The sequence below is a fragment of the Aulonocara stuartgranti genome, assembly GCF_965226115.1.
Source record: "Aulonocara stuartgranti genome assembly, chromosome: 17".
Lineage (NCBI taxonomy): Eukaryota > Metazoa > Chordata > Actinopteri > Cichliformes > Cichlidae > Aulonocara > Aulonocara stuartgranti.
In genome coordinates this window covers 10,257,288-10,277,393 of record NC_138953.1, presented here as the reverse complement: position 1 = coordinate 10,277,393, position 20,106 = coordinate 10,257,288, and the positions used below count along the sequence as shown (strand labels likewise).

The 20,106-nt window shown below is 42.2% G+C and overlaps 1 protein-coding gene across 3 annotated transcripts in view; it reads left to right on the top strand.

Annotated features, from left to right (window-relative positions):
• The window catches only part of fnbp1l (formin binding protein 1-like), a 52,971-nt gene that overhangs the window by 27,675 nt on the left and 5,190 nt on the right, over positions 1 to 20,106 (top strand). For 2 of the 3 annotated variants that reach the window (XM_082511473.1, XM_082511474.1), the window contains exons 2-14: positions 3,052 to 3,167; positions 4,396 to 4,446; positions 9,551 to 9,698; positions 10,698 to 10,760; positions 11,798 to 11,902; positions 12,176 to 12,304; positions 12,914 to 13,060; positions 13,184 to 13,417; positions 18,607 to 18,716; positions 18,908 to 19,040; positions 19,133 to 19,227; positions 19,774 to 19,949; positions 20,035 to 20,072. In XM_082511473.1, coding sequence (XP_082367599.1) covers positions 3,052 to 3,167; positions 4,396 to 4,446; positions 9,551 to 9,698; positions 10,698 to 10,760; positions 11,798 to 11,902; positions 12,176 to 12,304; positions 12,914 to 13,060; positions 13,184 to 13,417; positions 18,607 to 18,716; positions 18,908 to 19,040; positions 19,133 to 19,227; positions 19,774 to 19,949; positions 20,035 to 20,072 — 1,545 coding nt within the window. Of the gene's footprint in view, positions 1 to 3,051; positions 3,168 to 4,395; positions 4,447 to 9,550; positions 9,699 to 10,697; positions 10,761 to 11,797; positions 11,903 to 12,175; positions 12,305 to 12,913; positions 13,061 to 13,183; positions 13,418 to 14,929; positions 15,098 to 18,606; positions 18,717 to 18,907; positions 19,041 to 19,132; positions 19,228 to 19,773; positions 19,950 to 20,034; positions 20,073 to 20,106 lie in introns of all 3 variants that reach the window. The other variant, XM_082511475.1, reaches the window with a different exon arrangement.

The following is a 20,106-nucleotide window of genomic DNA, read 5'->3' as shown; positions in this document are numbered from 1 at the left end:
GCCTGAGTTTCTCTTCTTAGACTGCAGTCTAACTCTGATAACGGCTGACTGGCTTAACACGGGACTGGATACACAGGTTAAAAAAACTATTGCTGGTCTTGTTACTTAGTACTTACCGTAGTTATGAGGAATACTAGATGTCCAAAAACTGATATTTGACTCCCTGCAGAGAAAGTGTGAGTGGTGCAGGTGCCTTTACTGAGACCAAGCCACATTGCAAATCCCAGATTTAGGCTGCAACTCTTCAGCCAGCGTTATTTTCATCCCAGAGAAGACCGGGAAGATGCTGTCATTTCCCCAGTGAGGCAGCCTGTGCTCAGCTTGCCACAAACTACAGGATGAGCTCATACTCGTATTACTTATTCATAGGCACCGTCACAGAGGCTGACGCAACCACAGCCAGACATGCTGCTAAAACGAGCCAGACAGGCTGGCAAGAAACAGGGCCGGTACGCATTAACCAGATGCAGCCAGACAGACGGGATGCAGAAAATATTGATCCAAAAGCTCCACCAAAACATGCAGATTGCCGTTCTTTGATTTTTGTTTTTTCACCCTGCTGCTCGGCTTCTTGTTTTGTCTTTGGCTGCTCGGTTTTGGGTGAAATCTTTATGCTTGAATAAGAAAATGTGCCCTTTTGCAGTTTATTTCTCACTTAGAGGAAACTGCCAGCACGCTCCATAGAGACCAATGGGAACTCTGTGTTTCATCCTGCTGCTTGTGTGAACATGCTGGGGTCGCTTTGTTTATCTCACTGGTTGTAATTAGTGAGCATATTCTTTGACTGATGGCTGCTTTTGGACTGCAGCCCCCCCTCTTGTTTGCAGTTTTTGTCTTGAACCAGACAGAATTTCTTCCACACTTCACAGTGGAAACACGATGTTACAAGCTTTAGTGAAGCACTTATTATGGACCTCAGTGGACAGTGGGGAGGAAAACGTGGCAGAATAGTAGAGTGATACATTGAATTCAAGTATAGCAGGAGGGAAAAATGCCTGTCATTTTTAGTAACATGCAGTTTTTTCCACATTGGTTAGAGAAATATGATTTAGAGAAGCTGTTTCTGTGTGTGAACTGAGGTTATAATAATAATAATTATTATAATAATTGCTTTTTGAAATTGCCAGAGAGGGGCATTGCCAAATTTAGGATGGCAGGCTGGTGTGTGGGGTGAACAGTAGATCCCTGTTGGTGGAAATCCGATTCCAGGATGATGTGAAGGGAAGGAGGACGTCCTAGAGTGCTGTGTAGGGATCTGTTGGTGAGGAGGGGGATTTTGTAGGAGATACAGAACTTAACCAGGAGCCAGTGAAGATGCATAAGGGTGGGGGTGATGTGCTGCCAAGGCTTAGGGTGGGTGAGAACTCTGGCAGTTAACTTCTGAACATATTGCTAATGATTTTAAGACCATACTTGGCATTTAAGTATGGGTATCAGTTGCTGCTGACACTGCTGTTCTATGTACACAGCAAGGTAAATTGCAGTATTGTTTCGGCTTCCTTTTGTTCTCTTTGTGTTTGAAGAAAGTAATAACTGGACAAGCAAGGGTTGGCTGTTTCATGTTTGCCTCTGTGACCTTCTTTTTCTCCAGTTCAAGCTTCATGTTGACACACACACGCTCACACACCCACATGCAGCCTAAAGCACACAGAGCAGTAGCTCATGTGGCTCACTTGATGGGTATTTTGATGTCAGTGTCCACAGTAGTTGACATATTTCCACCTTTTTGGTTTGATTTTGTCTTAATGGAGAGCTTTCAGTACTTTGAAAAAGTCATGGTGTTCATCTGAGTTGACAGAAGTGACAAGGATGTTCAGTATTTGAGTGAAAAAGGCAGAGTAAGATCCACTATAAAAGCAGTAACAGTGCAAGCTGGTTCCAGCTGAAGAATTGCTACAGCCATTAGCAAATCTACAGCCATTGTGGTGGCCTTACGCAAAACAATTAAGTGACCAGCAACCACCAATGTGGGCTATAGATAAGAGTGTTTGTCCTGGGCAGGGTCCAGGGTTGATTGTGTTTGATGAGGGTGATTGTGGAGCAGGATGCTTGATCGTTTACCGCCATGAGGCAGTGCACTGTGGATAGAAAAAGAATAATCTACAATGCAACAAAAAACAAAACAAAAAAAGCTAATATATTAAATTATAAAGTTTAAAATTGTTGCACCACCAGTTGACAGTGAAGTCTTGGTTTCCTTTTCAAAAAACACCTCAAGCAAAGCAACCAGAACCCAAACCCAATGAAGCTTCCATCAGTTTGAGAGGGATGGACTATAAAGAGCATTTCTGGGATGTAAATGTTCGCCCTGGCTGCTTTCTGTCTCCATTCTTTGCATGCGTATCCTCCGTCTGTGTAAGCGCATGGAGATGTTAACATCTCCTCTTCCAAGCTGAACTGATCCCCTCTGGAGAGTCAGAAACCTTTGACTGCAGGAGCAGGACAATAACTGCAACTACTGCAGTGAACAGATGATTGGTAGCCCATGAAAAAGAATGATGCAGGACATATTTGACAGTTGTTGCATGCATCATGCTGATTCAACTCATCTGGACATGAAAATGCCTTGTTCACTCACAATAAATGTAAACAGTTGGCCCGAAAACCTTCAGCTGGATGGATTTCAATGAGAATGGATCGAATGTGGGCATGTGGCCACAGACACTGATTTCACTGGCCTTTGGGTTCCTCATCAAACCACCAATAATACTCAAGTCTGAAACAGTATGTCATATGTAATTTGTACGAATCAATCATTATTCCGTCCTCATGCTGATCTTAATTTTGCTGCTTCTGATGTCGAGTCTGCAGCTGATTTATTGTGATTTGTCCACATGTGGTGGTTTAAATCAGGGATGCATGAGATGTACACAGCTCACTAATACTTTTTAGAGCTGAGCCAGCAGAAGGAAATGTGTATCTCATTTGTATGTTCAGAGTCATTCCACATGGACTGCTGACTAATCTTTGAATTTGAACCCTTTGTTCACCGTGTCCTGAAAGTCCTTATTAAATGTGTCTTTTTCTGTCTTACTGTGTTTTTGTCTTTAGGACCAGTTCGAGAATCTGGACAAACACACTCAATGGGGGATTGACTTTCTTGAGCGCTATGCAAAGTTTGTCAAGGAGAGACTGGAGATAGAGCAAAACTATGCCAAGCAGCTACGGTACGTACACACACACACACACACACACACACACACACACACACACACACACACATTCAAAATGTCAAATACAGAAAGTTATATTGATATACTTTAAGACAAAAAAAAGCATAAAATGCAGCTTTATGAGACACAGATTAAGTGTGATGGTGTTGTCTTTTCCTTCATATACATACTGGGTAATCCTTTGATGCTGAAGATTCTATATTGAAGCTTTTTTTGTGCATTTGATCAGGCTAATGTAAATGCTGCCACTCCTGGGACTGAATCCCAAATGAATATTTATATCCTTTGGTATAATACAGCTGCGTGTGCACTGTTGGGTTCATTAAGAGCAGTAACACACCAACAGCAAAAAGCCTTTCTTCAAGACAAAAAATGCAATATACTGAGAGTAGTATAAAAGTTTTATTCTAGTAATGTATGGAAGATGAAGAAGGTCAGAGATGAAGCGCTGCTTGTTTTGTTTTTTGCTTTTTTTTGCCATAGTTACATGTAGCACACTTAAAAAACAGTCTAAAGCAATGCACTGACAATAGGAATGAAGACATGAGATGAAATGATGTAAAACTAAAAGAAGGGTAAATATATGTATTTAACAGCAGCCTGTCTTTGTCTCCAGCATGCTCAAAGTCTGAGCTATAACAGCATCAGCACAGTGCCTCGTGTGTTTATTCACTGTGTCTGTTGATTCAACCTTTTTCAAAACTCACCGGGCACGGACCTAGTAACTCACATTTAAAAACCAGTAGAGTCCCACTGGCGGCGCATTTGGGATTTCAAAGGGGGGGATATCTCTTGTGAATAGATGAAAAAAAAGACGCACACCGCTGAGGATTTGTGAAGAGTGATCAAAGGTCTGCATGAAACATGTTTCCAGGAAATCAGGCAGAAACTCCTTATTTTGTCACTGATAGCAAGACAACTCGCATGCATGCGTGTGTGCGTGCGCACACACACACACATAGAGTTTGTTGCACACACACATTCCTCTGCACTCTAGCTAAATAATTAAATCACACTGTAACTGTAGTTTGTGCTAGCAGAGCCTGAGGGAATGGACAGGCAGAGACTTTGATGTTTAAATGTGTTATTCATCTCTAATAATAAACTATGATGCCTATTTTCTATATGTGTGTGTGTGTGTGTGTGTATACATGTGTGTGTCTCTCTACCACAGTTAAAATGTCTTACACAAGTCTGCTTCTCTGTGTCTTTTGTCTGTCAGGAACTTGGTGAAGAAATATTGTCCAAAGCGCTCCAAAGATGAGGAGCCGAGGTGAGTAACCTTAAGTGTCTGTGTTTCTGCTTTTGTTTACTTGTCGGATGTCTGCAGACGGTAAGAGCGGAAAAGGCCTGTGGGACACTTTATAAATACTGTTTGTCCGTTGGAAGGACCCAGACGCTGGCTTTGATGCCATGGCATATGTGTGCTAAAAAAATAAAAAATAAAAAAAATTACTAAAAATGTCAAAACTGTTCAGTCTTTGTTTTTCTGTTCTTTAATTGTAAGCAAAAGCCACAGCCGAATCACATGACTGATTTTTGATTTTCATTAAGTAGAAAAGGATAATACACCATTAAGCTGCGAGTTTGTGAAGGCTGATGTCTTACAAACAAAAGTCTGAGAATGTGGATTCTTTGTTTCTTTGTTTGAAGGTTTGGAGACACAGTTTCTTTAGAAAGTTGCCACACACTCATCATGGATGTAAATATTTTCGCTATCTTGGGTTTCAGTAAATTCTGTGAACTGCTTTTTTTTTTTTTTTTTTAATGCTGGACTAGATGCATAACATGCAAATGACTCAGGAATTTATTATGTGTTTCCTAAAATATGTTTTAAGTTGAAATTTAATATACATAGCCAACAATATACTTGCACTGTCTTTCAGAGGTACTAAAAGTTTCAAAATGTGTTGACAAGGCACTCACAATTCCTGTGAGTGATCCTGACTGATCACAGCTGATAAGATAAGATAAGATAACCTTTATTAGTCCCACACGTGGGAAATTTGTTTTGTCACAGCAGGAAGTGGACAGTGCAAAAGTTATGAGGCAAAATTTAGAATACAATAAGAATAAATACAGTACACAGCTGTACAGAATAGAATAAAATAAAATACTATATACAGTAGAATAAAATAAAATAAATATACAATAAGATAAAAATAGAATACAAATACAAATACTATATACAACTGAGTAAAAATACAACGATGACAGAAAGGATTATTGCACTTAGTATTATTGCATATGTTTGGATGTGTGTGCTTGATCAGTTAAAGTCTTTATTATGGAGTCTGACAGCAGTGGGGAGGAAAGACCTGCGAAATCTCTCCGTCCCACACCGTGGGTGCTGCAGTCTCCCACTGAAGGAGCTGCTCAGTGCTGTCACAGTCTGCTGCATGGGGTGGGAGATGTTGTCCATCAGGGATGACAGCTTAGCCGCCGTTCTCCTGTCACTCACCACCTCCACTGGGTCCAGAGGGCATCCTAGAACAGAGCTGGCCCTTCGGATCACCCTGTTCAGTCTCTTCCTGTCCCCAGCAGAGATGCTGCCGCCCCAGCAGACCACGCCATAAAAGATAGCAGAAGCCACCACAGAGTCATAGAAGGTCTTCAGGAGTGGGCCCTCCACTCCAAACGACCTGAGTCTCCGCAGCAGGTACAGCCTGCTCTGCCCTTTCCTGTAGAGGGCGTCTGAGTTATGAGTCCAGTCCAGTCTATTGTTCAGATGAACACCAAGGTACCTGTAGCTGTCCACAGCCTCAATGTCCATACCTTGGATGTTCAGTGGTTGCAGTGGAGAATGCTGCAGCTTCTTTTCTTATAGATTTTCTTTTCACAGCACTCGTCGTTCTGACCAAGAACAGTAAAAAAGTCCAGGGTGCTCAGTTCAGATCTGAAGAGGAGAACTGTAGATTCACACGCGTCTATAATGTTTCTTGGAGCCATTTCTAAGGCCCCAGTCACACAGACCTAGAGACCAGTTGGCAACTGCCTGGCAACCACTGGGCACTGTGGAAGAATGAGTATAATTTGACCAGTTGTGAGTGGCTGTTGATGGTTCCTGGCAGTTGTCGGGAAATCTCTTGTTAAAGCTCCAGTTATGCAGGCCAAGAGACTGGTCAGTGACTGCCTGGTAGCCACAGGACACTGGGGAACAATGTGCATTCCCTGAATGGTTGGTGAACGGTTGTGGAAGGTTGTTGGTGAAATTGGTCTTAGAGGTATATCATGCTGCAGTGAAAACCTCCTAGCAAGAGCAGATTGCCACAGCTGTCCGTAGTTTGTGTAGAAGAAACCAGCTTCTCTGCGACTCTCTAATTTCACCCAGCTTACAGCCTTCAGAAACGACACATTTTTCCCTTGGGACATGACGTGACCAGCGGGTTGCCAACTGGTTTCTGGGCCCATGTGCCTGAGAGCTCCAGAGTTTAATGTTTGCAGAACATCAGGTGAAAAGTACAAGTTGCTAGGGAGGATATCCATTTAGCTTAGGTCTGAAAGAGAGGCTGGCTGTCACCCTGAGATGAGTTGGTTCAGATGGTCAGAAGGAAAAAAAAAAAATCCTCCAAGACATCAGTGAAACATCAATGTCACAGTCTGCTGTGAAGAAGCTTCACATCGCCATGGACTGATAGGCTGTTGTCCAAGAAAGATGCATGTTCTCTAGTACTGAGAGCTTCTGGAAATTAAATGGTCAGATGAGTCACACCTTTAGATGCAACTTTGTTTTGTAGGTGTAAAAGTGAGGAACGAGAGCACTGTACCCATGATAATGAAGAAGGTAGACTGCCTCAGCATAACCTCAAACTGCCATTTGAAGCTTGGACTCAGCTGGGCAGTGACCTCAGTCACACATTAAGGCTGCCTCTGAAATATATAAAACAACTAAAAGTCAGTTGCCAGGAAAACAACCATTTCAATTTAACTCCACTAATCCTTCCTAGAAGAACAACCAGAAATTGTGCCAGAAACTTGTTGACGCCAGAAGCACCTGGTAAAGGTGCAGCTTCCTGAGAGTCACTTTGTTTTTTTTAAATCAGGTGCGCTGCATGTAAAGTATGTATACCCTGTATTTATTTCTGCAAAAATTAAAGCTGTGATTTAAATGATGTTTGCAGTGTAATCATTCAGCCTCAAAACAACAACAGTTCACAGAAATAATTGAAAGGCTAGTATTAACAAAACATTCACCTCCATGATGAATGTATGTAAGCTTCTAACTGCAGCGGGATACGTTAAAATGAGTTCCACACCAGTTTGAGTGTCATTTATATGTAACTAAAGAATATGACACAAATAAAAAAAACTAAATAAAGCAGTGCAGAATGTTTGGATGTAGTTTGTAGAGATGGACCGATCTGATATTACGTATCGGTATCGGTCCGATACTGACCTAAATTACTGGATCAGATATCGGAGAAAAATAAAAAATGTAATCCGATCCATTAAATATCACGAAAGCACCTCACAAAACTTGCAACACGCCGTAACTCACCTCAGAACGTTAGCACGTCGGAGCAGTATGCATCACGTGATAGAGCGGCTGTGGCATGCGGGACCTGTCGGTGGTCTGGATAGCATTTGGAGCTTCGCTAGCAACCCGGCATTTCATCTCCGACAAAGTTATCCCCGAGAGAAGTAAAGCAAGTGTGTAAGTCCATCTCTGAATGTTTGTAAAGCATTCCTGCGTTAAGCTTAACAGGCGATATATGGAGCGACTGCCTCTCCTGCTGCTACTTCAATCATGAAACTGGTTAACGATCAGCTGATCAGCTTTTCTGTCGCGAGTCCGTGTCTCTAGTTTGTTTTTGGCCCACTTTGCACCAGAAAGAGGAAACCAGCGGCTGAACAACAGCAGCACGTTTAAGCTTGATCAGCTGTTGTTAGAATGTATTTAATATTACTTTCTACTCGAGGATCTTTTTCTACGTAGCTGACGCTGGTAACTGTGCAGGGGCGGATCTAGCAAAGTTTAGCCAGGGGGGCCGATAGGGCATTAACTGGGAAAAGGGGGCACAAAGACATACTTTTCTTTCTTATTCTCATTTAAAATGTCAAGCTTTTAATAAATAATTATCTGACACCCAAAGTTTTAATTTGATGTAAAATGAATAGAAGTCAATTACTGTATATAGTAACTATTAAGTCTAATATATACCCTAGTAAGCTATAGTACTTTTTCCTTTGGGAAGGTACCATCTGTGCAGTCTGCAATTTTGTTGAAGAAAGATGTTGAATCTATTTAATATTTCTTGAAAAATAATTGATTTCTGTGTATTTTTTTTCCACACTGCATCAAATTAAGGTTGGTTACGTCGATTAAGCATCATGAGGTGGAGCGTGAGGGGTGGTTCCCTATTTTTTATTTATTTATTTTTGTTGTTGCTGGGAGTTGGTACCCTATTAGTTAGGCTGCTTAATATTTATGCTAAGTACTCTTTAAAATACCAGAATAGGGAGGATGGTGTAGGTTTAAGTTTATTAGATTGATCAGTATTGCTGAACTATGAAATATTTTTTTTTTGCATACAGGTATAACAGAATAGCTTTAGTGTAGTTGTTGTTTTAAACTTGAGTATGAACTTATACAAAATGCAGCAAGATATTTAAAAAAACAGTTTTGTTGATTAAAAAACACTATATCGGATTCATATCGGTATCGGCAGATATCCAAATTTATGATATCGGTATCGGACATAAAAAAGTGGTATCGTGCCATCTCTAGTAGTTTGTTTGGAGCGGGGTGTCAAACTTGAAGCCCAGGGATCAGAATCAGCCTAGCAAAGACTCCAGTCGGGCCCACTGGACAGCTATGGAAAATGTAAAGAAGAGCATAAATTTTGGAGTTGTAACTGCATTTTCATACATTTAGGCGATAAAGACCTTCCACATGGCCATTAATAATACACCAATGTAATTAAGTAATAGATTAAACAATGGAATGACTGAAAGGTTCCTGTATTTCACTATCTAAATATGTCCATTGAGCTACCAGATCCTTTCCTGTAATTTTACACATTTATTTCTTACAATTTAAGCCTAAAGAGCAGTGCTGGCCCATTTCTTTCATTTACTACTGCCGTATATTTTTTTGTTTTTCAAAACTGAGACATGCTGTTGCAGTTTCACTTCTTTTTCTTATATTAAGATATTTCAGGACTAAATGTGTAGATAAACTTCTTTACACTATAAAAAAACAAAGGGAGTTTCACTGATCCGGCCCACTTAAGATCAAAGGGAGATGCACCCATGATGTAAAATGAGTTTGATGTCCCTGGCTTAGAGTTTGTTTTTGTGCATATGCGTGTAGTACACTAGAAGACACGGGACATGTTATGTCTTAATCACGTGTTAATTATGTGTCTCTCCTGCAGGTTCACGTCATGTCTGTCTTTCTACTCCATACTCAATGAGCTTAATGACTATGCCGGTCAGAGGGAGGTGGTGGCGGAGGAGATGGCTCACAGGGTTTATGGCGAGCTGATGAGGTACAGCCAGGACCTGAAAGCTGAGAGGAAGCATGTGAGTACATTAACATGTTCATACTTCACTGCTCCCGCTGCGTGCCACTGAACAAAAGCCAAACATGTGCTTTCTTTTCTGTCTGTTTTCAGCTCATTCGCTGTTAGATCACATTTGTCAAAGAAACTGTTGCTTCCCGTCATAAAACGGATGTTGCTGTTGCCCTTAACATCCGCTGTGTCGCCTTCATATGAATTTGTGTTCTGCTTGGCTTTACTTAAGAGGATAAATATGTTGGATGTAATGTTAACCATCTGTCTTTTCCACCATCTGCTGATGGCAAAAAGTGAAAGGCTAAAAGCCATGTGTTTGGGGGAAAACAGCGCCCTCTGCTGGTTTTGTGCTCTATAGCAATCCAACACTCATTCTTGTAGGGACAGTAGTATCTTAGGATTACACCAACATGATAGTGGTTTTTGTTTGTATTTAGATGTTTAAAGACTACATATAGGTTTAGGATCAGGACGTTTTAATAGCAGGTGGGTGGGGCTGCAGCTAGAGAGACTTCGTGATATCCTTCGTAGCAGCTCAAGTCTTTCCCATCTATAATATAATCTTTGAACAGAGTAACTGTACATTTAGGATTGAAAAGCATGAAAGGTTGGCATAGATTCTAATGCTGGCAGAGAAGTGCTGTCCATTCTTTCGTTTATAATATATTATCACAAATATACTAATATCAGTGTGGCAACAATCCCAGCTGAACAGCCACTGCAGTATTAGTCTTATAAACTTTTAAGTGCATCACATAGTTCTCAATATGCATGTCAACAGATTCATTTCCATGACAATCGCACAAACTAAGGCGTCTGGTACAGCTGAGGACATTTACTGCTTTAGTAACTGAACTGAACTCTTCCTTCAAGTAATTGTTGTTATATATGTGACTGTGACACAGAGTCCAGTAATTTTGTATTTGTGCACATATTTATATGTATTTTCTGCTTCTGTGTAAATGTGTCTCGTTGTGTGTGTTTGTGTGTGTGCATAAATGAGCAGCATCTACAGGAGGGCAGAAAGGCCCAGCAGCATTTGGATCACTGCTGGAAACAGATGGACAATGTAAGTGAGGCGAGAAGGAGGAGGTTTGAGTAGAAAAATGTACTGTTTAGTGTAAATATCATCTGCTCAGGACAGCCGGCTTTATTCATCTCATACTTGTTTGCATGAGGAATGTAAGATATGTTAACAAAGGTAACAGAAGGACAAATAGGATCCACTTTATCCCCCACTTTCACACGTTACATTATTTATACAAGAATGAAATATGCAATTTCAGGGTACTTGCATTTGATTTTAGCATTTCACTATCTGTGCTAATTTATATATATAAACACATATATATGTATGTATGTATATGTAATATTGTAATATTAAAGCACATGTTTCTGAGTGTGAAAAGACAGCTGGGTTCCTTTCTTCTTCCTGGCAAACTTCCCAGTCTGCAGGGACTGAAGACAGGGGCCAAGACCAGGAAACACACTGAAAAAACACACATACACAGAGACCTCGGTGCAGACCAACCCCTCCCACAGCAAGGCAAGGCCCATGTGCCGCATTTGGCCCCTGACAGGCTTGCTTTTTGGCTCTTTACGGGCTCAAGAGAGAGAAAGAAGGAGCGAGAGACTGCATTTGTTCATCTGAGATCATTCACTTGCGTGAGCTGAGTTATTTTACACCAGTGCTCATTACAAGACCTCTCTGTAATCACAACAACTCCAAAATAAACGTAAATAAAAAAGTTAATAACTCTTATCTTTTCACATTTCCTGGCCCGAGGCCCATTAGTTGAGTTCAGTGCTGCACAACCATTCGAGTGTTTCAGTGTGTGGGCTGCGTGACTTTAATGGTGACTACCTGGTGACTGAACTGTAATGTCTCAGCTATTCGCTGCGTTTCCTTCACTGGTAATGTAACCCAGATGGCTTGGCAGGAAATAAACTATCCTCCTCTCTGATTCATCTCCCTCTCATTCACATATTTTTTTATTTTTACATTTTTTTTTATTGAGACATGAAATGGAGAGGCTGCGAAAATGTTATATAATCTTTTGATTACTCAATTTATTTAAAATTGTGCGTTTATTTTCTCCCTTTCAGAGTAAAAAGAAATTTGAAAGAGAGTGCAAAGAAGCAGAGAAGTCCCAGATCACCTACGAGCGGCTAGATAATGACATCAACGCCACCAAATCAGAGGTGGAGAAGGTAGGAAGCCCCCACCTGTAATAACACCGTTATGTGCCTTAAACTGTAAGATGCTGTGGTAGCAGTCTCCTCGGCTTGTTTGCACTGTGGGATCTATGCAATGACGTGACTTTTCCCTCCTTTTGAAAATTGGAAAACACAGTATTTGAATTTGTTATGGCTTCAGAATTAGTCGTAGCACCGTGATGCATGTGATTTATAATGTGGACAGACTGGAGGTTGGTGGGACATCAGTGACTGTTGATGTTGTGTTGGTGTGTATGATCTGTTCAGGCCAAAGCCCAGTTCTACATGCGCACTCACGCGGCTGATGAGAGCAAGAACGAGTACGCCGCTCAGCTCCAGAGCTTCAATGCAGAGCAGTGGAAACATTTCCACAGTGCCATACCACAGATCTTTAAGGTAACTCAGACATGTTGAACTGTAGCTCTGGCTCTCTCTCTACAGCACACCTTCCTCCCCTCACACAGAACCTGTCACAACACATAGTCCCTCCTCCGTGAACCTGGAGGTTTCTTCCTGTTAAAAGGGAGATTTTCCATCCCACTGTCGCCAAGTGCGTGCTCATGGAGGAAGGGGGTGGGTTGGGTTGGGTGTTGGGGGGTCATTTGATTTTATTGAGGGGTCTTTACCTTACAATATAAAGGACCTTGAAGAGGTTGTTGTTGTTATTTGGCTCAATATAAATAAAACTGAAACGATTTGAAGGGAATTGTACCTTCAAGTCCACGTTGTTATTTACGGACACAATCTCACTGATTCTTTTTCATTGTTTTTCAATGACTTTGTATAAAGGTTTCCATTTCAGTGAAAGCATAGTGCTCTGTGTTAGTGACCCATTAAATGTTTAACACATGGCTTTAACTGATCTTCTAACCAGGTATCAGTGTTTGTCATTAAAAGGATCTGCTTGCAGGGGTTTGCACGTGTGTCTGTGTGTGTGTGTCTATGTGTGTGTAGTACTTGGCTACTTCCTAGTGTTGATTCCATTTCCTGTGCTCTGTGTAACAGAATCTGCAGAACATGGATGAACGTCGGACGGTAAAGCTTGGAGAGACATATCGAAGCTTTGCTGAGGCAGAGCGGAGAGTTATTCCCATCATCTCCAAATGTCTAGAGGGAATGGTTTCAGCTGCCAAGGCTGTAGACGAGCGAAGGGTAAGTGTAGGAAGAAAGGAAAAAGAGCGGTTATTGCTAGCATCTTCAGAAATCTGTCTGTCTAGACGTGGGGTTGGTGTTTGGATAAAGATAGGAAAACTTATTTTCCTCCTCACTTCCCAGGATTCAGCAATAGTTGTGGAGTCATTCAAATCTGGCTTTGAACCTCCTGCTGACTTCCCCTTCGAGGACTTCAGTCAGAATTTGAGCAGAACGGGCTCAGATGGTACCATCAGCAACACGCCCAAAGGAGACAGAGACAGAGAGCGAGACGGGGCACCGGGGCCACGATCTGATCCGAAACACCCCATGAGCAGAACCAAGAACAAGCTCTGGCTGTTTGGGAAGAAACCAAAGGTACAGGAAGTGATGAATGCTTCTTGTTGTTGAATAATTCACCCTTGTGGACCTGTTCATGTTAGTCTATCAAATGGTCTGTATTTGTATAGCGCTTTACACTATACACAGTCATCCACCCATTCACACACACATTCACACACTGGTGATGGCAAGCTACATTGTAGCCACAGCCACCCTGGGGCGCACTGACAGAGGTGAGGCTGCCGGACACTGGCGCCACCGGGCCCTCTGACCACCACCAGTAGGCAACGGGTGAAGTGTCTTGCCCAAGGACACAACGACCGAGACTGTCACAGCCGGGGCTTGAACCGGCAACCTTCCGATTACAAGACGAACGCCCAACTCTTGAGCCACGATCGCCCCTAATCAAAATATAGACCTAAAAAAATAATAGTGTCATAACGTAAAACATCCAGAAAAGATCTGAAAATTTCTGTTTGCAGGTGAATTTGCAGTTATTTACCCATAATCCTTAGATGTTTATCACTCAGTAGGATCTTTATAAGGGCTCTCCATAGTGACCTACATACCTACATTGCACTAGAGCGTGTTCTTTAGCAGACTTCATACATACAGTCAGACAGCTTTATTAGGAGCTCATTTGATTTTAACCGTCCCTGCCCTTTTCCATCATACATTTTTCTCTTACAGAGTCATTTTTTTGCATATTTTCAGATATTATTAATGTTATTCCCCCATATTTAATCACTTCCTCTGGATCAAGCTTGTATTCTCAGCTCGCGTTGAGCTGCAGCTTTTTTTTTTTGTCACCTTTCCAATAACAACACCCTCAAATGCTTCCTCCAACACACTCCTTGGACCTTGCCCCTCTCCATAAAGACCGTATTGATCAATCATTAACTGCCTGCTGTTGGTTCATCTGAGCGTCATCATTTCTTTTTAAAGACTGTGTGGCTTAGATTTGACATCACTTCTTTTCAACAGAGAGCTCCCCCGATCCACGTTGACAGAAAAATGTTAAAGTGAAACTGATCTCAGTTTGGAATAAACAGTGTCCACGCCGGGCTCCAGCGATCATGTGAAGAAGCTGATTGAGATAGATTTTTCAGGAGATTTGATGAGTTGCATGTGGAGGTTTTTGGTAGATCTCTACAACAAAAATGTGCTGAGTTAGAGGATTCGACTGTGGATGGATTATGATGGCTGAACCACTAAAGGACTCGCATGCAGAGCTCGTACCAGCAGAGTGGGGAAAGCACCCTTTTCATCTGGATTGTTTGCATTCCCATCAGATAAACTGAATATGTATTTGTGTATGTGTCACTTTTTTTGAACAAATCAGCGTCATAAACTTACTTCCTGTTTTATTTTCAAAGTTTATTAGGTTTAAAGGGCTCGGCGAATTAAATGTAGAAGTTCCAGCGATCGTTAAAACCCAGAATTTCATCCTGATCTAAAACGACCTGCCGTCAGGAGAAACACTGCACCGTGAATCCAATAAGTCATCCTGACCTCTGGCTCTGTCCTCTCTTCCTGCCCCCCACCCAGTCCCCCGCCTGTTCCCCTCCTCCACCACCTTCCTCCTCTCGTCCCTGGTCCACCTCCCAGTTATTCCTTGCACGCCGGTTTAGTTCTGACCTCGTCAGCCACTACCTATCTGAGATAAAGACTACAGTTCCCAGAATCCCGCGAAATTTGCGGAGCCTGAGGAGAGGGGTGAGACAAACAGTAGTGCCTGTAGTGTGTTCGAGTGAGACAGGTTGATGTGTTTTTTGGTTTTCGATTCTTCTACAGGCTGTCTGCAGGCCCTCTGTGGACGATAACAATCTTGACTTACACAATGAGCACAAAAAGCACAATTTCAGTTTTGACCTGGATCGTTTAACTACTTTTGTCCTTGATTGATGAATACATCGAGCCCATACATTGTCATTTGACTTGAGAAACTTGCAGACACCCTAAAATATAATTTCTTCTTCTCATTTCTCCTTTTTTTCCTGTTTTCCCTTCCTCCCATATCCTCCACCCTCTGCTTTTCTTTTTATCTCTCGTTCTTTTTTCTCTTGGTGTGATTATTTTGCTTCCTTCATGTATAAGATGGAATTTTGCTCTAATCCCAAGACGGAGGATCCTTGGTGATTGACGGTGTGTCGGTGTGCGAGGGATTCAGAGGGTATTTTTGGCATTGTGGCTGCAGTGTTGTGTTTGTGGGAGGCATACAAAATAAAAACAGAGATGCCAACATCAGACGTGTTGTGCAGATGTTGGTCTGAGGCTGTGTGTGTGTGTGTGTGTGTGTGTGTGTGTCGCTCTGCTAATGGCTTCATTCAGCTGTCAAACAGAGCTTTTTGCTCTCTCACAGTTTTAACACAAACATGTGAATAACATTCAGACTCCGTTTCAGTCCTCTGCTTTAATTGGCTTTTATTCCTTTCAGGTCTGTCAGCTTCATCTGTGATTGGCGGCTTTTTGTTTGGTCTACTAAATTTGATGCAATCTGAGAGTTTAAACAAATGTGCAAGGTGGCATATTTTAGCAAGTGTTTATGATAATGGATTCATTTTGAGTGCATCTCTTTGAGCCGCTTTATTCTTCTTGGACAGAGTAAAAACAAAGCAGTATACTGTTAACAGTAGATTCATGGATATATGGATAGTTGAAGTACCAGTATGGAACGTGATAATATCTTGCAATTTGAAGCCCTGTTATTGGATCGTACTTTGTTTACCTCCATGTCTGCCAGCATGAATCTGCCATCTTCACTCACAGGTACTGTGCCTGTGAATATAACACACACTGCTCGCTGCTGATCTTTGAAAAAATGCATCTGCGCTCCTGTGTTATTGCTCAGGTGCAGCCATGCCTGGGCCATGTATGAACGAGGACAGAGGATTTAAAAAAAAAGAAAGAAAGAAATCTTATGCTGCTGAATGTGGAGCACGGTGTTCATTCTACTTTTACAGATGATGTGAGGACATTTTAAAATGAAAAATTTCAGTTAGAAAATGCTTGTTTTTGTAGACCTAGTATGAGTTTTATAAAATATTGTGCAAGGTCCATATTATTCTGCAGCTGCTTTTATTGTGAGGCTCTGCCGTGAAATGTAAAACAGGACAGGATCAAGTCAATACGATTAATTTTTATTTATTGAGCAACCTCTTGGCGACAGTGGGAAGGAAAATGTTTTTTTAACAGGAAGAAAACCTCCAGCAGAACCAGGCTCAGGGAGAGGCAGCCATATGCAGCGACCGATTGGGGGTGAGGGATGGGAGACAAGACTGAAGACACATTGTGGAAGAGAGCTTGACTTGGTTAGGAAGCTGCCGATGAGCCATTTAGCAGCACAGCATATGACATTTTATAGGACTGGGTCAGAGCCTGTAGTCAGACCTCCCTGAGCAAGATGGCAGCAGCAGCAGCAGCAGCAAGCCCGGCTTTATGTGGAGAATGAACTGTGCATCAGTGACTGTTGTGCTGCCACCTGCTGTCAAAGAGCAGAGTAGCACAAAGCCAGCAGCAGGATGCAGTACTTTACAAGACATTCCTTTAAATGTGAACTGTGACTCAAACGCTCTGCAGGCTGTCACTGCCCACACATTGGGTAGTTGGGATGTTGTTATTTGATGCAAGAACATGTTTTTAACTAGTTTACCAGTACGTTTGTTGCTCTCTGTTAGTTTTGTGTTTTCCTTTGTCCCTTAATGAATCAGCAAGAAATCTTCCCACCATGAGAATCTCCTGAGTTATGGAAAGTGCTGTAACTTTGCACCAAAAACAAGCAGGAGTGGTGTGTACCTGTGAAAGCGTAAAACACAATCAGCGGGAAGTTTCACGGTGGGGGGGGGGACACACACGCTGCTGCTGTGTTTAGTAAACACGAGGTGCTGGACCACACTGAGAACGCACACAGTAAACACATCCAGTAACCAGTGTGAACACTCTTCTGACAACTAACAGCATCCACTGTTGTTCTTTCTTTTTTTGTTAATGTGTGACGGCTCAGTGGTCAGTGAAGATGGTAAGTGAGTCTGCGTGAGTGTGTAGACTAGTGCTGTTGAGAAGACTCGGCCATGTAGGTGCCAGTGCATCTAACCTCACCATGTAGGACTCCCATAGTGTCCAACACACAGTGCACAGCCCAGTAGTGTTAGCTGGCCACTTCCTCTCCAGGTAGAATAGATTTCCTGTTTTCTGTCAGTACAAACAGTACATGTGGATCCTCACGAATACAGACTTCCTCAGTTTTAGAGGAACAGCTGTTGTTCCTGTCAGCTGCATTCAGAGCTGTTTATTAGGCTATATATAAATTATTTATATTATTATCATGCTTTATATATTTTCTGCTATGGAATTGATGAAGCAGACTCATCACACCATGAGTGGACTTTAAGGCCAGCACAGTGTGTGAGCTGTCCCTTTGAGCTCACATTAATCCAGTCTTCATGTTTTCCCTCTACACTGTGCTGCTGTTTATCCCTGCAGATTATTTTGGTGTGAGTCGCCCAGCTAAGCAAGTGAAGCATGCAGCTAGCTAGCGTTACAGTTCAGTATTTGCATACCGTCACGAGCCCGCGTCACAGGCGGAGGCACACTGATAAGGCTGGTGGTGCATGGATAGGAAGGTTTGTTTGTGTTGTTATTTTCACTAGCTAGGTCATGCTTTGTGGAAGAAAATGTTTTTTTTTTTCTTTAATGTATATTTTTTTTGAGCGTTGTGGAAAAGTCACGTTGATTAGTTCCCCTTTTTTCAAATTAAGGCACACATCTCTCCAGCTGATGTCTCAAGAATGAGGCGACTCGCATCAAAGCACTCTAGATGGATATTTACTACTGAAGATCAAAGGTTTGATTTGGTGGTCTTCTTTAAAATTCAGAGAAAGGGAAAACAGCAATGTGAACATTTCCATGACAACCGAACAAATGAATTGCTGATGAAGCTCTTTTGACAGTTTCTGGATCAGAGGCTCTAGAAAAGCTGCTGTTTCTTTCACCTCTAACATTTGAGCCGCTTATTTCCACAACAAACCAGCTCACGCTGCATCATCTGGGCTCCTAATGGAAATGAGTCGCTGGTGTAATTGCATCTTAACAAAAAAGCAAATGCAATAAGCTTTGTTGCTTTTGTTGTGCTTTCTGGGGATCATTCTCTGGCATCACTCATCTAAAGTTAATCAATTCCGCGACAGAGTCTAATCCTGTTTTTGTTTTGTTTTTTCCTGCCCCAGGCACCGTCTCTGGAGGATTTCAGCCACTTACCTCCTGAGCAGAGGAGGAAGCGACTGCAGCAGAGGATTGATGAACTCAACAGAGAGCTCCAGAAAGAGATGGATCAGAGGTAAGACACTGGCCAAGCCATCCAAACCAGCAAGATTGTAGGAAACCTGCTCTGGATCTTACAACTGTTAAATGATGTCACTGTCAGATATTTCCATCCAGGATCCAGTTTCGCTTTTATGGCCCTCGAACTGTTTATCGCCATCAGTCTGCTCTATAAGCTTCGCTTGTTTGCTTGTGTGTTTCTGTCAGAGATGCTCTGAACAAGATGAAGGACGTGTATGAGAAGAATCCTCAGATGGGAGACCCCAACAGCCTGCAGCCCAAAATATCAGAGACCATTTGTAACATGGAGAAACTGCGCTCCGAAATCCACAAAAATGAGGTAAAGATGGGACAACAAGGTCTCAGTCATTATCTACATGCAGCTTCTGGCCACCTGTTGAAATGTATACTAATGAACCGTGTCACTGACAGACGTGGTTGTCTGAGGTGGAGGGAAAGCAAAGCTCCAGAGGAGACAGAAGGCACAGCGCTGATAACCATCACCATGGTCCTCAAGGCAGAGAGAGGTATCAAATGTTCCCGTCTTTTCTTTGGAGGACTTATGTTCCTCACTGAAAATGGACCTTTGTTTTTCACTGTTCAGAAAAGTTAAAGAAACAGATTGAAAACACATCAGATCTCAATCATGCACCAGAGTTAGGACTTAAAGGATGAAAAGATGCCACATCTTTGGATGGAAATGAAAGGGCAGATTTCAGAGATAGCCCAAAAATCAAATCAAAGAAAACTGATGCAGCAAGCTTGTCCACTTTGCTGAATTTAATTGCGGCAGCTTAAATTGGTATTCAGCGGCTGGTCTCGCCCCCACGTCCTTTCATTTTTCTGTCCAGCATATTTTCTACAACTTTATTCAGTTTTCTTTATATAGCTCCAAATCACAACAACAGTTGCCTCAAAGCAGTACAAATGTTTCATGGGCCAAAGTAAAGCCTTTTCCCTTTTTTGGTCACCATTTTTCCATGTGTACTCTCGCTGGTTCTTGTTTATCTTCTAAATCAAATATAAGTGTGACCAGTCCCGTGCACACTAAGCTCACGCCTGTTTCCTGTCAGCCCTGAGGGCAGTTACACAGACGACACCAGCCAGGAGCATCAAACGCCTCATCACCGGCCCGGTCCAGCGCAGCCTCGACATCCCAACCCCGACCCACACGAGTTCGACGACGAGTTCGACGACGACGACCCTCTGCCTGTCATCGGACACTGCAAAGCGCTCTACTCGTTTGACGGTAAGCACATGCAGTCTGAACTGAGCTGGTTACAGAGTATCAAGCCTGATGTGGTCTAAGTGTCCTGTTTTTGTTTGACTCTCAGGTCAGAACGAGGGCACGCTAGTGATGGCAGAAGACGAGGTGAGACTCTTGAGTTTGATTTGAATGGTGCAAT